Here is a 25,310-nt window from a genome sequence, read left to right as displayed (position 1 = left end):
TTTCTCTCTTACATGAGAACCGTGCACAGTGGGTGTGTATGTCAGTGTGTGTAGTGTTCATGAAAATATCAGTCTACGAGGACATTGCAGGCTTTGTTCTTGCAATCTTTGCCTCTCACTTGTCTGAGAAACATCTACATCAGCGAAAACAGGGGACCGATACCGATTCATGTGCGTGCGGGGGGAGGGTTTCATAACAGCTGGGCATTTGCAACCAAATGACTTAATATCAAACCGAGTACAGAGCATCTCCAACGGATTACTCATACCTCGTATTCAAAACACACTCTCTCATAATAGTTGCTGCAGCAGACTACCAAAATCAAATTACCAAAAATAGGGTAGAAGGATAAATTCTCTTCATTTAGATGAGAGAGGTGTGTGTTTTGGTGATTATCAAAAAAATTTAGGTACTAAACATTAATTTTTATATTAAGGAGAGGGATGATTATTTTTTTTAGCATTGAGGAGAGGGATGAGTCGTTGGAGACGCTCTCGATGCCAAACTAACTTCAAGTGACGTATGGGGCTTGTAGTGCGGACCCGATGCCATCGAAACAGCTGAGCATCGAGGCAGGACAGCTTTTCGTTTAGCCTGAGACAACGGCCCAGAACAGCTTCCCCTGAATCCTGCGGCCGTTTTCAAACAGATTATGAACATGCCTCTGTCAAGTGTCAACGTGACATTACAAAGGTATCAGGCCATCAACCAGAAAAAAACGGAGCGCGCAATTGGACGAAATTTCCTAATCCTACCATCTGTTGTCTAGTTACTTCATTACGACGTAGTAAAATATTGCTCCAAGAGCTCCTGCAGAATCCACCATTTGGTATGGACCATGCCTAATCAGACCTCTCAAATATTCTGTACACGTTCTAACTGTACACAACTGTGCATAACAAGCCGCAGGATGCTCGAAGCTGGACGGATCATGAACTGCTGATGCCGTTCTTTGAAGTGACATAACTGCCACCACGTTGCACAGTCTGGGGTTCTGATTGCCCCGAAGCTTTTGCAGGGAGTGTCTTGGGGCTGCTTTCGGCGCCCTCATACGGCAACACGACCACAGGGGCAGCATGTATTGATTCCCACCGTTCCTTCAAGAAGTTCATGAAGGCTCTCACCATTTCCCTCCGGAATTCTAGCTCCCTTGTGAAGAGATCAAACGTAAAGAATGCAAGAACATATTTGAAAGGAAAAACAAGAAGAACAGCTGAGGATGCTAGGAGAACAAGCGCCACCTGTGTCGTCACCTGCCACCATATGACCAACAAATACTTAGGGAAAGATATCAACATATCCATTATCTCACAGCTTGCTACAAATGTAACCACTAACAGAATTCATTTTATCTCACCTCAGGTTGGCCAGCTAAAAAGATTGTGCGGATTTTCAGCAGAGAGACATTCAGGTTCTGGAGATAATTTTCCACTGATGCCATTGCCTCTTTAAGGGCTAGGATCTTCTGAATTGTGTTTGAAGGTGGTTGATCCCTAATTGTCACTTTGCCGAAAGATCTACCTAGCCGGCCTTGTTCTTTCAGCCCTTTCATGGCAAGCATGGAAAGGGCCATCATCATCAAGGTGAATGGAAACACATAAGAAAGCATATTCCTACAAGTTGAAGTAAGGCATAGATGTGAAGACAACGATCCCATTCTAGTATAATCTTAAAAGGCATGATAACATAGTTGAAAAAATGACCATAGAATATGCAAAAAATATGATTCCTCACAACTTCTTTTAACAAATGAAAACTCACTCTCCATGTCTAGAATAGGAACATTATGAAAGATAAGGAAAGGATATTTCATTGCCTTCAACTCATTATAATAGAATGACTAGCAAAGCTACTGTATGATTGTCATGAATTAATATTTGATATACTCATGACGAACCAATATTCGATTTATTATAGTGACCAAGAAAAAAAACACATAACAAAGTAACTTACCTGAAAATAACAGTATGAACTAATAATAGACAACAAATGGTTGAACGTGGGTTCTCCCAGCGTTGCAGTTTCTTGAAATTTTCAGCCATAATTGCAAAAGGAAGCATAAGTTCCTGATTCAAGAAAAAAGGTAAATGTTAAAAAAAATAGTTTAGCATGTTTTGATATGTGTAAAAAACAAGAAATCACTTCTAGGATGCAGAGGGACATTTTTTTTCTTTAAAAAAGAAAATTAATAGATGTTTCAACTGATTATCAGTGATAAAATAGAAAAATGTTTCGGAAATCAACTAAACAAGTTTGAATTCTTCACATATGGGTGACGTAGCATGACAAAGATGTGAGATATGTTTAGGGACCTTTTCAAAGAATCATATGGTTTTTGCACGCTACACAACTAGGTGAAAGCCAAATACCTTGAAGAGGTCAATGTTGCTTGGAATACCTTCAATTGTAGCAGCAACTATTGTTGCCTGTGTCCTTTCAACTACTTTGCTCTTCTCCTTACAGTTAACCATTGCCTTCTCTACAAGGTTTTTATCACCTACAACTAAAGATTTACTCAATATTACACCATGCTTGACAGAAGAATTTCTCCAAAAATTGGCTGAGTGGCTGGATGCCCAGCTGGGAGAAGTCATCCACTTGCGTAAGTACACACTACCATCTATGTCATAAACATGTGCATGACCGCTAGATGGGTCCTCTGAAGATCTATGCCATTGAGGTGACCTGTGATTTGCAGATTTGGCCTTTGTGACTAAAGGCCCACCCCAGAATTTCACTGCCAGCGTCTGAAGAACAACATCACCGAATGGTGCATTGGACAAATAAGAGAATTGCACTAGCTTAGCTGGATCCTCGTATAATCTCCGTATGAACTGCAGAGATTGAAGCCTTGCAATACTGTGTGCTGCACTGCTAACAGCTCTTTTCTTGCCTTTGTGGGCACCATATACATGATGATTTGCTGGATCATCACCTGGACCATATTCGCGAATGAATCCATAAACTGAAATAATTTCACTGATGAAGGCAAGCCATACATCTCGTCTCATCTCCCCGCTAAAATCAACAAATTCTAATGTCCATTCATCTGATCTGCTAGCAGTAAACTAGTTAGCTTCAGAGTTGAGATCATACTAAGCACGTGATATTATACAAGACTCTGTAGAACAAACTGCTTAAGGTGATTGCTCACACAGTGAATTATAAACAGAGCTTACCTGAACAGGTAAAAGTCTAAAAGATCACATAAATTCATCCAAACAAGTACTAAGGCGACCTCTGGTCTTGTGAAGTGATTGCCACTTCTGATTTCATTGGATTCCTCATATACACACATGATAAAGCTAAACACGTTTAACTTTACAGACATTGTTTATGACTTACCAGCACCAAAAACCAAGCGCATATAGAAGCAATCAGTACTTCACTTGGCACATACCGGAGCCCTATGATTCTACTATCAAGCTACATATGCATGGAAAATTGACATTCCAAGAGTAGTAAATGAACTGGTACTTACGTTGAACCAGAAGAAACTGTGACAGCAGAGTCAAACAGTTTTGACCCAAATGGCCCAACCTTCGCCTTTTCAACCCTTGAATCCTGATCCGTAAGGTCAAGCCTCATTGGTTTCTTGGTACCTGACAGTCCAATGGCCTGCCAGTATCAATAAGAAGGTGGAGAACTTGAGGTTGCTCATAAAATCTTAAATCGCATCTAGTAGAGTTGTCAAGCAGGAAACAGGTACAAAACTATGTGATCAAAGAAATGCTAGTGCAAAATATCACACCAAACACAGCCATTTCAGGCACAAAGACCCACCTCAAAATAGAGCGCCTTGTCTGTTAAGGTAAGGTTTCCAGGCCATGCAGTATTTTCCTCCCATTTTAGAACAGGTCTTTTTTTACTAGAGCCTATGCATAGAACTTGCTCGTCAGACAAAAAATTATCTCCCATTTGATGTGTCTGCCTGCCATGATGAACCCTATTCAATTGCACATAACACTGTTATTAACAAACAAAACTCCAATATTCAGCACAAAAGCTCAACATGAAGATAGAGTAGAGATGAATTCACATTACAATCATATCAGGTGGCGGAACTGTATAAACCTAAACCACTGACTTATCTTGCAAAATTAAAGAAGCCATAATATATTGCTAAGACGGTGTCATGACAAAATTAAGTTTCATAAGCACCAACATATACTAGTCTCTGAATGAACAAGATTTCTTTTGGCCTAATTTACAGGTGAATCTATGGATGGACGTGAAGAAATAAATGATATGGTTAGCATCCTAACCTAAACTGAAATAAATCTCCTTATGATAGATAAATGCTCCAGTTTTCGTATTAATATATGCTGAGGCAGCCTTACTTCAAAAGTTCAGCAAGATATGTTGTCCACAGATCAAATGAAAGTCCCTTTTCTGCACCAACAAGAGCCCTAAAGAGATGGTGAGCTGTTGAAACATCAGCAACACCGGCAACAGCAGGAGCAATTCGGACAAAGGCATCTTCTCCAACAAGTCTTCCCTAACATTTTAAAAATATCTAATTCAGAATCCATTATTTACTCCAGCAAAGAGAGAAAATAGAGGAATAAGTCATCACCAGTACAGAATAGTTGTCTAGTGAGGAAAGTGGACTGTCGTCTTCTTTATATGGATCTTCCCAAGCAAGCATAGTCACAAAGACAAGCTTTTGAAAGGCAAGCTCCTGTAGACATTTCAAAACTATAAAATTAAAAGTAGAAGCACGTATGAAAAGTTTAACTAAGCTAGTTGAGTGCAAAATCAGCAGAGAGCATCTGTCACAAGCCAATCCTAAGTGGCTTTTATTATTTGCAAACTTATCAGACGAAAAATGGAACACTATTACAGTCTTCCACAAAAAAAAGTGCTCAATCAGCAACTAATTTTACCTTCAAGTTTGGATGGAAGTCAGAGTTATCTCGTGACAAGTAACGGAAGCAACTATACTCAACCAGGCTTTGAGCATCATTGTGCAGATGTTTGGGAGCAAGTGCTTCAAATATTCTCTGCACCTGTCTCCCCGTCAACCCATTCAACCTAACAGAAAAATCATATGTCAAATGAAGATCAAACCAATGGAAAGACGCTTTAGCTGTGGCCTATTCAAAAGACCTAATTCGCACATATGGTCTCTTAAACATGCTGCTTTACTTGGCTCATGTTGGGTTTCAACTCTACCTACCCAAACTTGCTTGGGATTAAAAGGCGTTGTTTGTTGTTTGGTCACTTAAACATGCTGAATTAATCATTCAATACTCAAGTGGCATTGTAAATGTAAAATGAAATGTGATAAAATGGCATGGCCATATGTGATAAAATTAAATGTTTGGCCTCTTGAACATGCCGGATTAATCAGCCTGACTCAAATTCATCTACATAAAGTACCTCTAGAGGGAAAGGTGCTAACGAGCAAAGCTACCTCATACTGCTAACTCTTGTTCACTAAACAGCACCACAGGGACCTATCACAATCTACCGGCTGATTTAACACCAAATTGGCCCACAGCTACAAGTCGTGCCACATTGTCATCAAGGATCCAACAACTCTCGAACATATAGAAATGGGTAATTCATGTCAAATAGTAGATAATTTATTAGCCGCAATGATTCATGAGACTAATCTATTGAGGTAGCTGAATAAACATAGAGGGATTATCAATGCATAGATCCGCAGGACAGATGAGACCACTTGACCTCACCTGGCAAACTGCTCGATGGAGACGATGGCGTCAAGCGAAAGCCAGCCCTGAGCCACCCGCGGCTCCACGGTGACCTCCGGCACAGTAACGAGCGCCTGCTCCTCCACCGCCACCTCCTTCCGCTGCTTCTTCTTTCCAGCCTCCGGGTCCTCCTTGTGACTCGCCCTCTCCCGCGCCGCGTGCGCCGCGTCGGCTATCGCGCCCCGCGCCACGGACATCCACGACCGCACCCGCTCCCGCACCGCACCTGCGAGGAAGCACACGCCGTGGCCGCGGAGATCAGCGACAGAAAACAGAAGCACCCGGCGCCCCAGCGTGGTCTGGGCTCCGTCTAGCGGGCTAGCGTGGGGAAGCGTTCACCTGTGTCGACGTCGGGGAGCTTCCACTTGGAATTGAGGGCGAGCGCTGGCCGCGCGCGACGCCGGCGGCCGGCGAGGCGGCGGCGCGGGAGGGGCAGGAATCGAGGGGGGTGGAGCTGCAGCATAGCGGGGCGGGGCGGTGCCGTCGATCGAGTGCGGTTAGTGGTGGGGAGCTGCGTGCCGTGAACCTTCCCTCGATTTCATTGGATTTGTTTATTATGTTTCGCTTCGCAACAGTTCGGGAAGAGGGGAGAGAGAAGAGTGATGAGTACAAGAGAGCAGGACGAACCATGTGGCTACTGATTTGGGTTTAAGGCGTGTGTGGGCCCTATCAACGAGATAGGAAATGGCCCATTTGTCCTGTTAGCGAGGAGCGCCGGCCATTATTCAGACTAAGCTAGGCCCAACTAAACGTCTTTCTGAGCTGGGCTAGCTTAGAAATTCTAGCATAATAGCACATAGGCCCAATACAGAGCCCAGCTGCTGCTGCTGCTGCTGCTACTTAAAGGCTTAAAGCTCATGCAAGCAATTTTTCATCTCCCAGCCTCTCTAATTCCTCCTTTTCAAAAACGAAAAAGAAAAGGAAACTTCTCTAATTCTCAGCATCTTCAGAACGGAATGTTGAGCCAAATCTTGCCCTAACTTGACGAATTGCGTTCAAAAGATCAGCCCAACATATGGACCAGATCACGCAGTTGAATCACGACAGTATTTTTACTCACGCCCAATTCAGAGAGGGGGAGAGGGGAGTGGTTAGCTTGGGTCGTCCTAATGCAGTTCTAACGACTGCTATCACTGTCGTATCGCAAAAAGTCAGAAAAATTTAAATAGTACAACGGATTCCAAATTCCCAATAGATCCAAATCACCACAAGAAGTAAAATCTAATCTCATCTTAGGACTTACGTCACCCGGTACAGCGACGTTCCGATAAAAATAAAAGTTCACCCGCGGCCGCGCCATCGCACGCCAGTATTTCAACCCGCGCTCATCCGTTGGGCACACGTCCCCGCCCATCGCATACAGAATTCAACCCACCAGAAGCCAGAACGCTCGCGGTCACCAGATAACCCACGTAACGCACGGGAATTTGAGGGCGTCCGACGCGATTTTTCCCGTGCGCGCAACGTCGCAGCCACCGGGACGCCGCCGGTCACAGTCATGACTCATCCATCTGCGAGGGACGACGACTCATCAACCGGCGAAACTCACCTGTTCCCGTCAGAAACAAATCGCCGTGGCGAGGCCCAAGAAGACGCTCGCGCATCCAGCACCTCGCCGGTTCACCCGGCCAACCTGAGTCATGAGTCCTGCCCCGCGGGCACCCGACGGGTCCCAAACCAAATTCGCCGCGTTCCCCGGTCCCAACTTCCCGAGCCGCCAGCCCGCCACCGGCTTTGCCTCCGCGACCGCCAGGTGGCGGGCGGCGTGCAGACGCGGTCCCGCAGAGCCCTAGGCCAGGCACGCGCGAGGCAGCCCGCGGGGGCCATGGAGCGCAAGCAGCCGCCACCGGCGCCGCCGCCGGCGACGCGGCGGAAGGGCGCGGCGCCGAGCCGGAAGTGGCTGGTGGTGCCGGCGGCGGGGGAGCCGCGCGAGGCGGAGCTGGGGAAGCACCGGATCATGGAGATGACGGGGGTGCCCACGCGCGATCTCCGCGTGCTCGACCCGGACCTCGCCTCCCCCTCCACCATCCTGGTCCGCGAGCGCGCCGTCGTCGTCAACCTCGAGCACGTCAAGGCCATCGTCACGGCCACCGAGGCGCTCGTCCTGGACTCCAACAACCCGCTCCTGGGACCCTTCCACAAGGACCTGCACGCCCGAGTCGCGTCTCCGGTACGTGCCTTTCTTCCTTCTAGCAGGCGCAGCCCGAGTTTGCTCTGTTCTGATAAAATTATTAGTTCTTCCTCAAAGAGCTCTCTACAGTTAAGCTGATGAACTCTTCGTGATGTTTCTGCAAAATTGTCGGCTGCTCCTGTGAAGGACGTCTCTAGCACGGGTTCAGCGACTGATCGTAGCAACGAGCCAGAGCAGGGCGAGGGTAACGGGCCAACAGTGGCTCCCTGCAGGGCTGGGAGTGCCAAGACCCTGCCCTTCGAGCTCAAGGTGCTCGAGGTCTGCCTCGAGCACACATGCAAGTGCTTGGAATCTGAGGTGCATCGCTAGAACCGACATCTCTTTCAAAAATCACCATAGCACTGTTGCAAAACTTGTTTGTTGCTGACCATGAATTCATGGGACATCCCTGCAATGATTTTAAATGGGTTCACTATTCGTGATAGACGGTGGCTCTTGAGAAGGAGGCGTACCCGGCCTTGGATGAGCTGACCTCCAAGGTTAGCAGGCTGAACTTGGAGCACGTCAGGCACATCAAGAACCGGCTGGTCGCGTTGTCAGGGCGCGTGCAGAAGGTAGGAAGCAGGGATCCTCTTCATGGTTGAAATATTTGAAGTGTCGATCTGTTTTTGTCATGTGGCTTGTTCTTTCATCATAGGTCAGGGATGAACTCGAGCACTTGCTGGACGATGACATGGATATGTCTGAGATGTACCTGACAAGAAAACTTGCATTCCAAGGGTTCACTGAAACGTTGAGCAGGGTGGATTCAAATAAGGATGCATCCACGGATCACGACGAGAAGTATGTAGTCTGATTCAACTCTGTACTTCTGTGGTTGCTAGGATGAGAACACAAAGCAAACCCCTAAAAAAATAATGGAAGATTTGTTGTCGAGCAGAGTCGTGTGCTGACAGGGCGTATTGATTAAAAATACTTCACGTCCTGTTGCACACATGATTTCCCTTTTAATCTTGACTTATATGACTCTATTCAGGGAGGAAGAAGATCGTGACGACGAGACAGACACTGGCCGCGAAAGTTCTGCCTATGTTAAGCCTGATATTGAAGAGTTGGAAATGCTTGTTGAAGCCTACTTTGTGCAGATTGATGGCACGCTGAACAAATTGTACAATGTATGTTTCATCTCTCTTTATTCACAGCTTGGCCTAACTTAACATCTTCATGATAGATTGCTGTGGTAGTACACACGAAACATATATATGTCTTACTAGGAATAAAGTGATTATAGAAATAGCAATGACAGTTTCAATTTGATGTGCTGCCCTTTGTCTTTGACATTACAAACACAAGGTGTTGGATCATACTGTCATTTACGTAAACTTGAAGATAAATGGATGCAATACCCTGAGAAATTCCTAAGTTCCTGTGGGACCAGTCACTGAAACTTAGTCAATGCAAGTACCTATAATCCTGAATAGCTTAGTACAAATACAGTCTCTGGCATGTTCCTTGCATGGATTTAGTAACCTATCTTGTGCCTATTGCATGCCGACAGCTCCGAGAATACGTGGACGACACCGAGGATTACATCAACATAATGCTGGACGAGAAGCAGAACCAGCTGCTGCAAATGGGCGTCCTGCTGTCAACGGCGACCGTCGTGGTCACCGCAGGCATCGTGGTCGTGAGCTTGTTCGGCATGAACATCCACATCGAACTCATGAAAGATCCGGAGACCGATGAGGAGGCGAGGATCAAGAACATAAAGTTTTGGGAGACCACCTGCGGCACGGTGGCCGGGTGCCTTGCGATATATCTCCTAGCGATCTACGCGGGGAAGAGGAGCAAAATCCTGCAGTGATGGTGCTCTTCTCAAGTGTCGCGATGCGAGCTCAGGCCTCCGTTTAGGACCGGCACGAAATTCTTCGGTTGCGTGTGTGATGCAATAATTGAGATGATTGTGCCCTTGTTGCTCTTCTAGATTTAGCACGTTGATCCTAGTTTTTCGTCTAGGCTGTCCTTTTTCTTTGTCCTAGCATATAATAGGCTGCCTTTCGTTTTCCTGCATAAATGTTTGTGTCAAAGACGGCTAGTTTTCGTTTCCTTAATTAAGGGTCTGTTTAGCACTTCCAGATATACGATTTCAAGTTCGTAGCGTACAATGAAGTGTTTTAAAAATAGTGTATCATAACAAAATTTTTCAGCCAAAACACACCTTCCCGCCAATTTTTTCAGCCAAATTTTTCATTACAAAATTTGAGTATATAGGGTTGACCAATTCTGTGCCAAACAATAGTATTGAATCAGTTGCCCTTTAATAGGTGGTCCACACCTTGTGCAAATACTTTGTTCCGAGTGATTGTGCTAACGCTATTGTTGAACTAGTTTTCATGTCCAGTAGCAAGGCGACAACGCATCTGCCGCTCGATCGGGCTAGGGAAAATGGCAATGAAGGCATCATCCTCTTAGGAAGCGTAATGCAACACCGATAATTTTCTTGCATTGTTTTTGTGCATTTTCTGTTCATTTGTAAGCTTGTAGCACTCCCCAAATTACACTGCTTGTAACAAGATTAGAACACGGACGTACAAGTTAGCAGACTACCAGGCATGTCCAACAGGAACTACTAATCAAGGATAAAATTAGATAAGATATCACACACGAACTCACATGTCCGTCTCTATTTAAATTACATTGTTACATGGCCGAGCGGGAGTTCGAGAACAAGATTTTCGTACCATCACGGCAATATTTGCAAGTCGATGGGGTCTCTACTTCGCTAATTTTGTAGATAGCCGGTAACCCCAGCGTACTTATGCTTTCAATATAAACTTATAAAGCGGGGCCAAGGCCTTTGGTCCAAAATACTTGCAAACGGATGCGCACAGGTTAGAAATGATTCTAAAACTAAGTATTTACATTGGCCGACAATCAGATGAATACTACGATCAGATGCGACTAGCTGTTTACACTTGCACCTTCCTTGCTCTAGTGCATCGAACCTGGGCAAAAGCAAAAAATTAGAGATAATTCCATGATACAAATGAGACATGCTTTGTTTTCACGACTTACATTATCTCTTGTGTCAACACCAGTTACATCAGAACTCTGCGAATTCACCAACTGTAATGCTCTCTTGCCCTTTTTCTTAAGGCCGGCTACAAAAATGTGTAGAACTGTATTATCTCTTGTGTCAACACGGTATGCATAAAATTCTCTAAGACACAGAAAAGTAGTAATACATTTTTGTAATAGCCTCATAAAATGGTCAGAATAAAAGCACCTTATAGAAATGGACTAACAATTACTAATTATTTAAGCTAGTTCCATTTCCATACAGACAGCTGATCAGACCCACTATTATGTTGAGCTTTAATTTAAGACCAACTTATAGTATTAGATTTTGTTCAGTCAGGTAAGACAGTTCAAGACCTCACATAATAAGTTTTAAATGAACCACAGTCTGCGGATTTAGTCTCAGAGCCATCTGCCCATACAAACTCTGTAAAACCATTGACAAAATGAGGTGCTGCCTTAGCCTAGACATAGGGCGGTTACCTCTTTTGTTTGATAAAGGCAGTTTCACAAAATTGTCATCACAATCACCAACGTCTTCAAGGTCATTGCTGTAAGTTGATATGTAAGTAGTAATAGATGGGAAGTTGGCAAAGGTTCAAAATGAAATTAAAAGGGAATAAATTTCACCATAAAACCAAAGAGCCAGAAAGCAAAGCTTCATGCTTCTGGGATTCAGATAAACCCTTGCCATGATCTCTCTTAAAGGAACTATTAATAATTCAGAATTAGTGTCATCAAAATAATGAGAACTTGCAAGATAAACTTAAAGTACAAAACAGACTTTTATCAAATAAGCTGGACAGATTTATTTCAACTCCCTTGTTATACTTGCAACACCAGCAGTCCAGTACATTCTGGAACAGAGTTTTAGTTCTCTCCGTTGATTGAATGAAACAGAGTTGTGGTTGGACTGGCAGGTATATGCCTATTATGCCATCCAAGAACTAGTAACCAGAAATCCAGGCCACTGGCCACAGCAGGATATAAAGATAAAGTCCATGCAATTTAATTTCTGAATTTATCTGAGAGATAACTAAATGGTCCAAGTAAAACTGATATATCAGAATCAGGTTTATATAAGTTAAAATCCTTTCTAGAATAGTGATGGCTTCTGGGAGTTTGTTTTCAGATTAAAAACCTTTTGCTACAGGGTTTTTTTTGTGCAAGACATTTTGGACATTGAAACAATATTCAGTCAGCATGAAATGAATGAGGCCGACCAATTATACCTACACACATAGATCTGATGGTATACAATTATAGTTAAAATGGCATTGCATGGTTTTCCAATGGTAACACAGGAAGATGAAGCCACGTTAAGCAGGAAATGGGGCAATGTGGCCCTACACAGCTAGGTCAAGAATAATTCACATGATATATTGCACTATAGTGGTGTAAAACTAAAATATGATATCATGACTTCATGAGGTAACTTTTGTAGAACACATTTAAGACATTTCACAATATCAGTTTAGTCATGTGCATATGCCAAACAATGCAAAGGAGGAGTCAAATCATTTACAAACAAGGAAATCATGACAAACTGTTCTTCTGCTTACCATTCTCTGAGGCGAAAGTTGGAAATGTCCTGCAAAACAATAAAAATGTAGATATAAATGTTCATGCGGGAAACTATAGGCAATTCGTTATCTACCCAAACTTATAATTTGATTAGAAGTTAGCAACTACGAGCATACCACAGTTTGCCTACAAGAGTTATGATCTGCCTCTGAAGCTCTAGTATTCCTGGTGGAGCACCTATTCATAGGACGATTCTGCTTATCCAAGAGGGAGACACAATCTCTAGAATCAGCTTCCTTAGATAAACCCCAGGAGCCTGGAGATGACAACTTTGTGCCAGCAGAACCACAAGATGACACATTTTCTTTCTCCAAGCTATTATTAGTATTCTGATCCTTTTTCTTGGACACAGCTTTCCCAGATGCCAAACTTTTGTTCCCTTTCCCTTTATCACAAACGCTTGCATTCTGTCCCACTAATTTGCTTAGCGAGGAACAAGCTTCCCTTTCAGGCGCAGATTCATTTGATACCCTCTCAGAAACAAAAGAGCATTTGACATTGTCCTGAAATACATGTCAATGAGCTTAGACCATCACATGTTAGGTGCTAGATGGTGTACCATTATATGTTTAAAAGAAGACGAAACTGGAGCATTGCAGACAGAATATACCTTATGTTTATAAGGTTCATGAACTTTGAGAATTCTCTTTACAACCTTATCACTAATGAAATTTTCTTGGCAGCATTCCTGCATTAGAAATAATGGAGCCGGACAAAAAGCTAGTTATAATGCAAAGATAGACTAAGCTATGCATTCAAATAATTTACAGAGTGGCTTACATCTGCTTTTCTTTCACTCCCAGATAATTTATAGTAAGATGAGGGCAAGAGAATATGGCGTGGAGAATCAGACATCTTGCAATGCTTATCAAGTTCTTTTACAATAAGCAAGCCAATTTTCGAGAGAATGTGCAATTTCTGTGACAGGGATTCAGGATGTCAGTGTTTGATGACAAAATGGTAGGCAAATAGTACATGTCTAACAGTGGCCAAAAGACATACTGGAGTGATCTCAGAATCAGCTGGATCCTCAGCCTTCTGAATAGCACGGAAGATCCCTGACAGAACTGATACAGAACTGATCGTGGGACCATGCTCAGTTCTGTTGAAACTGTCTATTTCAACTAGTTCCCTCAACATCACACAAAGCGGGCTGTCAACAAAACAAAGGAACGCATAAGAAACATCAAATTTTCTAGCCACAGGAACCACTTAAGTACCAACGGAGCTCGTAGCAGAATCCAAAAGTCTAAAATAAGAAAATACCTGCAAAATTCAGGAAAGCTAGTCTCATCTTCATAATAATTGGAAGGGAGGCCCCCATCATATGCTAGAGTATGGATCAAGAAAACCACAGAATATGCTGGGTTGTCTACAATTGAATCTTTGCTTGCTCTGTTCTGTTGAACAAAAAACCTTCTTTGCTCCTTTAGCACTTCACTTAAGTAACTTGCTGACTAGCAACAGTACAGGGAAACCCCGTGAGCAGAGCACATACAGGTTGTATGACACACACACACACACACATACAGAGAAAACTGACAAAAAAATAGAAAAGAAAAGAGGACATTTACTTCATCACGGACATCTCCAGAGCAATCTGTTGACGCTAGTGCAAAAGCACATGCATATCTAACTGGGATTGCACGTTTCTTCAAGAGGCCATAAAGTTTGCAAATAAATGACTTACGGACAATATATGAAGGATCCTGGAATCCAAACAAAATATGCATTACAAAAGGAGAGGTAAATATTAAAATGCAGATATCCTCCAATAAATAATAAGTTTGAAATATGGAGTTATGATAGGTCAGTCAGTTTAATGGTCTCAATAATAATTGCACTAGTGGACCAATGTATGTAAGGCGAACTGATGCATGCAAGCATACATGTCTGTGCACAGAGAAGATTGCACCTCAAAATCAATGACCTTCAAAAAACTAGAGTACCAAATAACTTTGAGCATGTTGATAGGCAGAAATGCTGCCTCAATATGAAAAATAAAGACAAACTAATAATTAGCAGTGCAAAATATTGACGATACCCTTGCCATGAGAATTGTGTTACGAAATAATTCTGGTGAAATATGTGAATCCCATCTTGCAGCTAATTTCAGTACACATTTCCCAGCGGCCAGCTGCAGATACGGACTATCGTTTTCACTGAATACAGCATGAGAGGAAATAGAATCAGTATTAGTTTATATTGGCCAAGGTGGCTTGATGCAGTAGTATAGTTCAATTGTAAGCTCAAACTTGTGTTGCTGTTGGATAGGCCAACGAGCATATATGGTAGCAGTAGAATTGAGATTCCTGGTAATCATGGGATAGATGGGGAAATCAGAATATAGCAAGATTGTGTTATTAATATCTGAATGTATTGTTTCTTTATTACATGCAGAGAACTGATGAAGAGGATGGAAAAAAATGGGACTCTCCTAGAGTAACTGGTCTTGTAAGTATGCGCAAAACTCTTTTCATTTATTTCCTATAAAGGTTCATTCAGTTCCTACTTCCTGTCATTGAACTGAAGAAGAAGCATCTGATTGAAATGGGCTGACATTCCTAAAATACTGGACCATGTTTCACAATCATAATAACTCTACAACATTCGTACCAATATGAAACAAAACTTGTAAAGTGCGTAGTGGATGGCTTGTAAGCAGAGAAGGCATAAGATTTTGATTTTTCAAACTAGAAAAATTGACCTTCACAAATATCATAGAAACTAATCAACACATTTCAGAGTTTTTTCTAAAAAAAAAATAGTATCACCACTTTGCCAGTTGCCTGAAATCTGAGGTTATCAGAAAACACACAAAAAATTTGGAATAGTAAATCATTTTCTGAAAAGAAAAGGGGTTAAGCAGAACAAGACGAACCATAGAGCAATGTCTGGGAAAAGACCCTTCTCATATTCCAACAACTTCCCCAGAATACTGTTAATTCGAGCATGAGCTATTCTTGGTAAAAAACCTTTGACAAGTGCTTTGAGACAATAAACCTACAATAGACCACAAAAAATCCAGATCAGAACACAGATGCATCCCTAATAGTCTTCTGTTTCTCCCCACCCATGCCAACATGTTAATAAAAGTATAAGAAAGTTGTTTCCAAAGTGGATGCAATATGTAGAAACCCTGAAGTCAATTTCATCCACACTAAAACTAACATGAATCAATTGCTTACTTTCGAACAGTGAACTTACCTTCAGTTTGCATGAGCAGCAGCATGTAGAATTGCCATCAAGGGATGACTGTCCAGATGTTGAAATGAACTGCATAGACCAAAGCACAACAAGTAAGCTTGTCTAACTCTAGACTAGATATTATTATATAAAAATACCTACTTCAGTTGACAACAAAATATCTTGAATGGATTTGACGATCTGCCTGCCATATAACTCATAGACAGAAGGGGAATGCTCCAATATTGAGCCCAAAGACTGTAATAGTGTTGGCACATTGCGATTATCATTTAGACCAGAAACAACTTTCTGCAGGGAAGAATAGATGACATAAATTGTACGCAATGGAAATGATCATATAGTGTCAAGTTGGAAAAAAAGTTAAAACCAAGGATCTATCTTGACAACAAACTTTTCGTGGTAGCATAGCATCATAGACATCATTTGACAACAGTATTAAGCATTTCAATACGAGAACAATAAACCAAGATGAACATAATATGTGCTTAGTAAGAACAATAAATAACGATGAATATAATATATCTTTAGTAAGTAGATACTACCTCTGTTCTTAAAGATATAATGTTTAGGACAAGAAAATTAGTTTACTTTTTAACTAATTAGATTGTCCTACACTTTATATAATTAAGAACAGAGGAAGTACTTGATTATGTCATGGAAAAATTTTGGACATCAGTGACATGGGTTCTGAACATAACATATTGCATCATATTTTAATCTTTGTCCTGCTCTCAGCCATGAACAAAACATATAAAAGCTGGATCTGTCAGCCTCTAAGTGGGCAGTTTATAGTTCACACTAGTGAATAAGATGAAGAGAAATCTCAAAAGCTTTTATTTGATTAAAAGAGGGATATCTCTAGTAATATCAAAAGCGGTTTATCACCCACATTAATTGTAAAGAGGGACCACATAAATCATGCCACTTGTGATCAAACAACATATACAAGACAGCAACGTAAACCTTGCAGTGAGTGAGAAGCAAGCATATGGGATAAGAAATAGGATAGACAAAGTTGAGTGAGCTTGAATGGAAAATTAATTAATGTCATGTGGAATAAGTTGTGCAATGGTTTGGTGAAAACACAACAGCTCGAACACAAGCTACCATCATTCATGAAACACAGCATCTTAAAAAGTGTCCGTGCTTTGTTTTTTATATAATGTCAATTGTTCTCTCTTAATATAAAGATACGCAGCTCTCCTACGTGTTCGAGAAAAAAAAATGTCAATAGTGGATTCAGCATTCAGAAATATAATAACAAATCTCTATAAGGGCCTGAACTACAACCTACCTTGCATAATTTAGCAAATTTCTGATCATCTGGGGAGTGCAATGAAGCGATTGCAGTGATAGCATATTTTGATTCAGCACGAATTCCTTCAATACACTTTTGCTCCAATAATGGGTAGACGACATTGCTGGAAACAGAAATAAAAGCTTCTTTACTATGAAATGTACGAATATCCCTCTTACAAACAGATATACTGTAGTCACTTCTTTAGAAAATTGGGAAAAGTTCACTTCACCAACGAAGTATTGTGAGCCTGTTAACTCGTTAAAGTATTTTAATATTTTCTGGTCTATTTGACCCCTTGCTTCTTAATATTAGTGCAACTAACCCACAAGCCATAGTGATAATTTTGCAAGGGTGGACAATGTTTAGGCAGTTTAACCTCATTGGATAGCCAGCTGGCTGAATGACGTCGACTAAACCACTTAAACCATTTCAACCCCGCAAAGTAAAGATAGGGTAACCATCATTTGGGGTTTAATGCAGCGGTATCATAAAACAAGGGGTTGGAAACTTCAAACACAGCAGAAAAATAAATAAGGTGTTAAGCTCTCACAATACTTCAGAGTGGAGTAAAGTGGAATTTTTTTTCCTTGAAATAACAGATACAGTAAATATACTCTCTGAGTTTTGATCTATATACGAAGCTAACATGTCGCAGCGCACGAGTAAATCGGAACTTGTCCTTGATAACTCACATGTGAGGTGCAGTATTGATACAAACATCAAACCTTAAGAATGCCTTAGTCGCTCAAATAGGTTGCTATATTTCCTTGTCCTACACTGTGTGTATGTACTTATTGCCCTATGGGTCTACTAAGAGATAATGTTTACACTTCTTGAATAAGCATTTGTCATGTTCAGAATAATCATCAAGAAACAAATAGATCAAGACAATACAGCTTCACATACAAATGCAATTACCTGAAATTAATAGATAAAAGGTGTGTGGATTTTGCCAAATGTGCCAAGATCCGGAGAGTCTTCTCATTTATCAGGACTGACTCTTCTGAGAATAACTTAAGCAAGTACTCCTCTGACCCTCGGAATAATGATGGAAACATCAATGCAACTACCTACATGGTTACACCTTTGAGTGAGAAGCATACAAGATGCTTCTTGCATCAGAAGAAAACACATTGATAAACTCAAACATTAAAATTAAACTAGTAAGATGCAACTCATACAATCCAACTGAAATAGCAAACATAAATCTAAGAAGGCAGTCCTTGTGGCTCTGTAAGCAACCTTGGATAGATGATAGCATTACTTAGCATGATTGAAAGCATGGAAATAGTAATAAGTGTCAGCAGGAAGTCAAACAAGAGTGTTCTTTACATGGAATATGCTTACCAGTAAAAGATCACAAGCAGATTCCACATAATCAGTTAGTTCATTTCCGCAGGATAAAAGAGATTCAAAGATATCACAGATCATCTCCCGATTAAATATTGAATACGAACATTTTATAGACAGAATTTTGAAAAAGCTGTGCATTGGGTGTTTGTGTCCAATCCTCTTGAGAAACGAATCCTGCAGATGTTGCAAACACACTGTAAGATACAATGAGCATAGATTTCTGAAGCTTTAACAATCTGTTAGGACTTAAGACAACTGTATTAAGAAGAAGAGCACTTATGCAGGCGAAGGAAAATGAATAGAAGTAACTAGGGCATGCCAATTGAGATGTGTCCTTTTCTAAGTAAAAAAATTTGAATTGATCAAATCTGTTAAGTGAGCTTTTTTATCTCTCAGCAGAATTTAAAGTTAGCCACTTGTAGTAGGAGTTTGAAATGGTGACCCAAGGGGCACCACTAACCCTCTTTAGTTTAATTAATTAAACTAATTTTCCAAAACATGTTACATTTTGGAAAACTAGTTAAATTAATTGAACTAAAGAGGGTTGGTAGTGACCCTTAGGGGCGCCAATTCACATCCCTAACTTGTGGTAAGAAACTGAAGATGGAAAGTTCATATTATGTTTTGTACTGAAAGTTATATCAGGATGTGGAACTGCTATTAAAATTGCAGTAAACTTGACTCGCTGGAATATTTACTAAGTGTTTCGATCATGGTGAATAGATGCATATCATTAAAAATGAGATAAATACAGGAAATCTAAAGGTACATAATATCATGATGTTTTCTTTCCTCAATGCATGTTGACATCTTCCACAGTTTGCTCACTGAGTTTTCTGTGTCTGTTATGGTAGCAAATATTACAGCAAGATAAGGGCAGATAACATGGGGTGCAGTAAACAGAGGCACAATTGAGCAACAATGCATCATAAAAATATTAAAGTTAGAATTTAAATTACAGAAGGAGAAATGAAAAGGACTAATTCTAGTACTAACTTTCGTGAGGATTATTCTATCCATTTGTTCTCAAATTTGAAGGGCATGCACACTTGCACAGGTGTCAATTGAAAGGGGTTATCAGCAAGATTAGTTGATGAGTAAGTAGAATTCTGCAACTATGATTATGGAGTACATATGCCAATAAAACAATTGAACATTGTACAGTGAAACCTAGAAACTATGAACTACTACATCGCCGATAAGTTGATATTGATGGGATTCTCAAGATAACAGAAACCAGTATATTCGAGAAAAGATAACAAAAACAAGGAGAGATCAAAGAGTTTGCAGCATGAAAGGGTTAAAAGAGTATTACTCTGATCAAACAGCCTGTTGCAAAAGTAGTTCCCTCATCAATTAATCCAACCAAATCCTTAAATATGTTATTATCTCTCATCTGGTGCAAATGTTTAAAGCATTCTTCAGCTTTAGAGGTATCTGCAAAGGATGTTGCCATCTTTCTGAATGATGCGCAGATTTTCTTCTGTATTTCATCTGAAGGTTCCTCCTACAGCACATGCAGGTTTCCTTTTGAGAACAAAGATCTGTTGTTGCCAATTGATTAATAATTTACAAACCTTCTTTTCTCGGAGCGATAAATACGCTTGCATCTCCAATTGCAACCTAAAGTAAACTTCTTCAGCATAAAAGGTTTGCATAGAGTTATTGCACTTCAATATTATCTGTTGTGGATAGGGGATACCTACCTTCTCTTCTGAGAAAAGATGATGTTCAAAGCCTTAATATGTTCCGGTTTGAAATAAGAAAAGAACTCAATCCAATGGGTTGCTCTTTCTTTTGGAGGAAGTGATGATGGGAAGAGTTCTTCAGTAAATATTAGTTCCATATTCTGTGGCCTGCCATAATAAAGAAGCCAGAATTCAGAACTGTGGGCAAACTCCAATGTACAAAGGGAGAAAAAAGAACAAACCTGAAGGATTCAATATCATTATGGAAACAAACTATAAGTTTAGCTGGGATTTGTTCATAATGAGGGTTGACTGCAGCAGTTCCTTTTGAGCATTTCCCACAGTAATCTCGATATAGCTCCAGCAACTTATGCATCACATTTTTTCTAACAGATGCCTGCAAAGTATGTTTGGGGTGAAGCACTGTAGAGAAGTAGCCGCATTGAGAAATACAAACAGTTTATACTCACCTTTTTGTCACGCAGCCTCTCAGCTGCAAGCAATATCACTTCATGAGGAAACGAACTAAGATTTGATTTGGCTAAATCACAGACAGTGTTAACAGCTCGGATCCTCACTTTTTCATCAAAATCTAGTAACCTTCCTTGAAGTGATGCTGCAAAGAAATGAATATCAACATGAAAAGGTTGATAACACAGCAATCTATATAGAAGAACAACCAATAAAAGCAGCCTTACTAAGTATATCTCGCGCTTCATCCCCAGATGATTTAGCCATGTAGCAGGCTTTTGCTGCATCAATTGCAGCAATTCTAACTTCTGCAGACTTATCGGAGAATCTCCTCAGGAATTCTATAAAAACTAACTTGTTTTCTTGACCAAAATGAAGATTAGATAAGGCAAGAAGCCTCCCAATCAGGTGAACTGCCTCCAGTCGTATATCAACTTGCTCACTCTACAGATATTGATGGTACAAATTCAGGAAGAATATTATGCAGGTACAATGGTGTAACAAAGTAAAAAGAATCAACATACGAGAAGTTCATGTGTCAAGTTTGGAATGACAGCAAAAAGGATCTGGGGTGCACACTGGAATATTTCCAGAATAACTCTGTGATGTAATTTCCTGAGGTCATTAACTGGAATATCCTTGTTAGAAATGCATGAGGACAAAAAACTGCGAATGATAGGCTCCAATTTCTCAGCACAATTATGGATGATGTCAAAAGCAAGTTTGTGGGATGCTCCCTGCACATGCAGAAAAGAGGAAACTAAACATTAGCTGATCATATACTTGGACTAAAGAATGAGTAACATAGGTGCCCATATGTATGAGTATTTGTCCACACCACTGGGAACTTCAAGCTTTGAAGAAACATCCCATCAACAAGAAAAGTAGAAAGTAAATAACGCACCTTGTCATCTTTTACTAAATTGCGTAAAATCACATCCACAAGAGGTTGGGTAACTTTTTCATTCAATATTTGCATCATTATTGATAGCATGGCTTGGCACACACTCTGCTGAAGACCTTGCCTGTAAAAAGGTTTGCAGAAAAGATGTTACTAAAGACTTCATATTAAGTTTCTAGAGTCAAACAAGTATCAAGCAGACAAGTATGAAACTGAGAAATTCAAATTACAAAAAGAATCAGGAATGTAGTATACAAGAAATGCTAACAATAATGCAAGTTTTTTTTTAAAATACATTTTTATTGGAATATGTGATTCCATTAAACAAAAGAGTCAGCAACCATGATCTAGCGCAAAACTGCAAGCAATGTATACACATACATAATTATATAGTTCCGATGTATGTATTATGTTGATTAATATTGAATCTAGTGCAATTTGCGAGTTGCCAAAATTAGTTCAAAGGGTCAAACTCTGGTCAAGCAACGATATCGGCATGAGACATCATAATAGAGTATACTGTACAAGTGAGATTGCAGGTATGTATTTAATATTTTAATATCTATTTCTTCCAAAAAGTTAATAAGAAAAATGTTTATAAAAAAACACAAAAAATTAACAAGCTCCAAAACTGCACCTTTACTGGGACAGAATTGTCTCCAGAAAATTTGACCAATTCTATTAAATAACATATCTTGCAGAAATTTATCTGAGTTTTCTAGGTTGGGAGTGTTCCAAATATGTTTTCAGCAATAGCAAGTCCACATGGCAAATAATAGCCACCTAGACAAGTACCATAGTCATCAAAACCCAAGCATGAAATTACCAAATATACAAGCAGTCAAGCATAGTAACAGAAGTACAGGAAGGACATTTCAATAATAATCAAGAAATGCTATAAATGAAGAAAAAATGAAAAATGAGTGTTCCAGTTGAATAAGAAAATACAGAAAGATGCTTAGCATGCACGCTTGCATAGAGATATGGTGGCCAAGGTACTTGTTGAACCCACTCCATCAAATAAGTAAATCGCACTTGTCCCATAATACAGCTTGCCTTTAAACAGGCACACAATTATGCAGTTTTGGCACACAGTATTGGAAGTCTTGATGACCTGAGAGCTCCTAGATCTAGATGTCTCTATAAAAGGCTAAGTGGACAGAAAGTACGCTGATATATGCACTAGAAAAAAAAATAAACCACATCTCACAATTACTACTAAAATATGCTCAACAAAGAACAACTGCATTTGCAAGCAAAATGATGGACAAATGCATCATATTCGAATGATGATTTGAACAAAGTTTAAGAGGATAGCAATCGAAGCAATAGATTTACTTGTACCTCACCGATGTGAAGAAAATTTTGACCATATCAAGAATCAAGTCCTCACAGCCAATGTTAAGCATTATCATAGAACATCGAAGCGCAGCAACATTTTCCAATATCTTCATCCTTCTAGTAAGATATGGACTGCTAGTTTCAGTAAGGTCTGCAAATATGCTTATAAATAGACTAAATATTTCCTGGAAAAAAACAGTTAGCCAAGTGTTATTGAGTGCAGTCCTTGGTCAAATTGCTATTTTCACTACTTATTCTCAAAAGTAATGAAGTTTTAGAAGTTTTGTTGAGAAAGATGTAACTATTAGGTAGTATTTCACATCACCAAATACAGAGGCCATGACTGTTATGTACCTTAAGTATTTCATCGCTAAAAGGTGGATCAGGTGCGAGGATCCGCATAACCTCAACAAAGCAAACCGCAACAAGAAGTTTGACATCCTTGTCCTTATGGTTGAGTAAAGTGGTCTGGACTAGAGATTTACTCAAAGCATGAAGAGCATCCTGCAGAGAGGATGATTGACTAAGCTCTGATAATGCATTTTCAGCTTGCTGCAGATAAGAACAAAAAGTGTGTTAGGGAAGTAAAGAATATTAATCCACTATTATTTGACCCTTTTCATCACTATGGTTATCCAACTTGAGTATGGATTAATAATGTATAAGTTCATGGCTAGTTCCAGAATAACTTCTATGCTAGGCTGAACTTTTAAAACAACTGGATGATCAAATCACAGTTACACAAGAAGTTAAAAGATAATAAATTGTTGAAATGTTAAAGTGACTCGCTGTCAATTTACAGAGATGAATATGACCATGCTTCATACATCCTTTCATTCCGCATCTAAATCTTCATGTGAAAATCATGCCTAGCAGCTTCCTTCGGTTATAGCAGTTCAGAAAGAAAGCAAACATGGAACAGCAAGCAGTGCCAAAGCACTGAATTTATGAATGCTTTTCTGCTGCTTCAAGTGGCAGGAAGGTCTTTAATAGGAAATTGGTGTCTTTAATAGGAAATTGGTAAATTTATTCCCCTCCTTGAAAAATAACCCCACAAACAAAACTAGTTTAAACAAAAGGGGGAAGCATGTATGATTAACAATAAGTGCCACAAATCTTCACCAGGGAAGCATGTATGATTAACAATAAGTGCCACAAATCTTCACATCAACCCTGAAAATCCCAATTAAGAAACCAACTCCTGAATATCTACTCGCTCAAACAGAAGCACCACATTGACCAAACATGACATCCGCTACTGGTATATACGCAACTTCAGCGCTACTGCACTATCACTACAGCTTCAGATGAAAATTAGTACATATTGCAACTTGGTATTCAAATTCACTGAAAATTGTCAGAGACTCGGCAGACCGCATCCACTTCCTCAACCCTAACTTCTAATTTGAGGAGCAAATACCACCAAACTTAGGAACGCGCCAGTGCACCACCGCAAGGGCTATACTATCAAATTCGAAACATCGGAGGCGGTGCAGCAATTCACGGGAAATGGAAACGCGCTCGGTTAGATCGAGGAGCAAATGAGCCAGGAGGAGAAGCGGGTAGAACGGTGCAGTAGTCACCTTGAGCAGCTTGACGAGAGCGTCCTTGCCGAGGCGCGGCTGCGCGAGGCGCTTCCCGACCTCCCTCACGACTTGCTCCGGCGAGTCAGGCATTGCGGGCGGCGCGGCGGCGCCTGGATCCCGGAATCCGAAACCCTAGAATGCTACGCGGTGGGAGAGCGGGCGGGGACGGAGGGCGAGGCGGAGGCGGAGGCGGAGGCCATGAATTGGAGGAGAAAGCAGTGTGTCAGAGCGCGGAGTCGGCTAGGTGGGGACTTGGGGTCTTGGAGAATGGGGACGGCGATTTCAGCCGGTGGAGGTGCCCCCTCCGGAGCATGTGATACATACAAAGGCAAAATTCACTCAAATGTTTGGCTTTCAAACATGTCACTTATTCGATCGTAATTTTTTTAACCGATGTGCAATTGTTATTGGTCAGCTCAACTACCATTTTTTTACTAAAACATTTTTATGAAATGTGAATATTAGCATCTAATTAAACTTTCCTTATGATGTGTTATTTGTGTTCCTTAGAATATCCGTAGAACCCTTACCGAAAATATGAATAGATATTAACTGTAAATTATAATTGGTTGTTTCTTTTCCATTAGTTTAATTACACAGTCATATAATAGTAAAAATTGCAGCAAATATATGAAAGTTTATATGATTTATTTTCGCTTTTGCTCTCGCACAATTTTGTTCCCTGAATCCAACCGTATGCTTGCATCACATCCAAAATGCTTAGTTTCTCTGTTGCAGTAGTTGATTCGACTCATCTAAAAACCATCTGGAGCGGTTTGCTTTAGAATGATTATTGGAGATGATCTTAGCTGACTTAGTCCATGCCTTCTCATACCTATGGGAGCATTTCAACATCATCGCTAAAATTGGTGGAGGGCAGTGACAACTATGTGTTAGAGCATGCGCTGATGTTAGTGATGTAAATAGAAATTTTACAAGAAAAAAGGCAGAG

The 25,310-nt window shown here is 40.6% G+C and overlaps 3 protein-coding genes across 4 annotated transcripts; 1 reads left to right on the top strand and 2 right to left on the bottom strand.

Annotated features, from left to right (window-relative positions):
* Positions 1-624: 624 nt before the first annotated feature.
* Positions 625-6,322, bottom strand: LOC112893924. The gene is made up of 11 exons (XM_025961455.1): positions 6,058-6,322; positions 5,698-5,944; positions 4,888-5,035; positions 4,578-4,682; positions 4,342-4,499; positions 3,785-3,947; positions 3,483-3,619; positions 2,371-3,055; positions 1,955-2,067; positions 1,359-1,614; positions 625-1,254 (listed from the first exon to the last, which is right to left on the bottom strand). Exons 1-11 carry the CDS (start codon positions 6,179-6,181, stop codon positions 931-933), a joined length of 2,460 nt encoding a protein of 819 aa, XP_025817240.1. The 5' UTR covers positions 6,182-6,322; the 3' UTR covers positions 625-930.
* A 974-nt stretch (positions 6,323-7,296) lies between these two features.
* On the top strand, positions 7,297-9,988 carry LOC112893632 (magnesium transporter MRS2-E-like). The gene is made up of 6 exons (XM_025961062.1): positions 7,297-7,888; positions 8,036-8,206; positions 8,335-8,463; positions 8,547-8,692; positions 8,886-9,024; positions 9,408-9,988. The coding sequence occupies exons 1-6, from the start codon at positions 7,544-7,546 to the stop codon at positions 9,711-9,713; spliced, it is 1,236 nt and encodes a 411-aa protein (XP_025816847.1). The 5' UTR covers positions 7,297-7,543; the 3' UTR covers positions 9,714-9,988.
* Positions 9,989-10,482: 494 nt separating this feature from the next.
* On the bottom strand, positions 10,483-24,680 carry LOC112893631 (sister chromatid cohesion protein PDS5 homolog A). 2 transcript variants are annotated; one of them, XM_025961060.1, is made up of 29 exons: positions 24,356-24,680; positions 23,127-23,324; positions 22,776-22,957; positions 21,435-21,555; positions 21,055-21,267; positions 20,758-20,974; positions 20,530-20,675; positions 20,302-20,456; positions 20,078-20,227; positions 19,949-19,994; positions 19,687-19,878; positions 18,366-18,545; positions 17,937-18,088; positions 17,013-17,139; positions 15,860-16,006; positions 15,719-15,787; positions 15,393-15,514; positions 14,556-14,673; positions 14,086-14,220; positions 13,778-13,968; positions 13,514-13,664; positions 13,292-13,429; positions 13,122-13,199; positions 12,628-13,014; positions 12,490-12,518; positions 11,558-11,638; positions 11,411-11,478; positions 10,925-11,010; positions 10,483-10,854 (listed from the first exon to the last, which is right to left on the bottom strand). In XM_025961060.1, the coding sequence occupies exons 1-29, from the start codon at positions 24,446-24,448 to the stop codon at positions 10,819-10,821; spliced, it is 4,008 nt and encodes a 1,335-aa protein (XP_025816845.1). In that variant the 5' UTR covers positions 24,449-24,680; the 3' UTR covers positions 10,483-10,818. The 2 variants fall into 2 exon arrangements, with proteins under 2 accessions (XP_025816845.1, XP_025816846.1); XM_025961061.1 differs by having other exon boundaries at positions 23,127-23,276.
* Between the last annotated feature and the right edge of the window lie 630 nt (positions 24,681-25,310).

The sequence above is a fragment of the Panicum hallii genome, chromosome 5 (assembly GCF_002211085.1).
Source record: "Panicum hallii strain FIL2 chromosome 5, PHallii_v3.1, whole genome shotgun sequence".
NCBI lineage: Eukaryota > Viridiplantae > Streptophyta > Magnoliopsida > Poales > Poaceae > Panicum > Panicum hallii.
The sequence above is the reverse complement of the archived record's forward strand: the minus strand, read 5'-3'. Positions and strand labels throughout refer to the sequence as shown.

What these genes read in the sequence shown, in the direction of transcription:
- LOC112893924 (XM_025961455.1), bottom strand. Translation starts at nt 6,181, where the DNA reads ATGCTGCAGCTCCACCCCCCTCGATTCCTGCCCCTCCCGCGCCGCCGC. An exon ending in GCTCCCCGACGTCGACACAG is followed by an intron (nt 5,945 to 6,057) that starts GTGAACGCTTCC and finishes GCTTCCTCGCAG; the next exon opens with GTGCGGTGCGGGAGCGGGTG. An exon ending in GCAACATTGACCTCTTCAAG is followed by an intron (nt 2,068 to 2,370) that starts GTATTTGGCTTT and finishes TTCTTGAATCAG; the next exon opens with GAACTTATGCTTCCTTTTGC.
- LOC112893631 (XM_025961060.1), bottom strand. Translation starts at nt 24,448, where the DNA reads ATGCCTGACTCGCCGGAGCAAGTCGTGAGGGAGGTCGGGAAGCGCCTC. An exon ending in ACTTGACACATGAACTTCTC is followed by an intron (nt 20,975 to 21,054) that starts GTATGTTGATTC and finishes CAATATCTGTAG; the next exon opens with AGTGAGCAAGTTGATATACG. An exon ending in TGAAGCGCGAGATATACTTA is followed by an intron (nt 20,676 to 20,757) that starts GTAAGGCTGCTT and finishes ATTTCTTTGCAG; the next exon opens with CATCACTTCAAGGAAGGTTA.
- LOC112893632 (XM_025961062.1), top strand. Translation starts at nt 7,544, where the DNA reads ATGGAGCGCAAGCAGCCGCCACCGGCGCCGCCGCCGGCGACGCGGCGG. An exon ending in TGTCAGGGCGCGTGCAGAAG is followed by an intron (nt 8,464 to 8,546) that starts GTAGGAAGCAGG and finishes CTTTCATCATAG; the next exon opens with GTCAGGGATGAACTCGAGCA. An exon ending in TCCACGGATCACGACGAGAA is followed by an intron (nt 8,693 to 8,885) that starts GTATGTAGTCTG and finishes GACTCTATTCAG; the next exon opens with GGAGGAAGAAGATCGTGACG.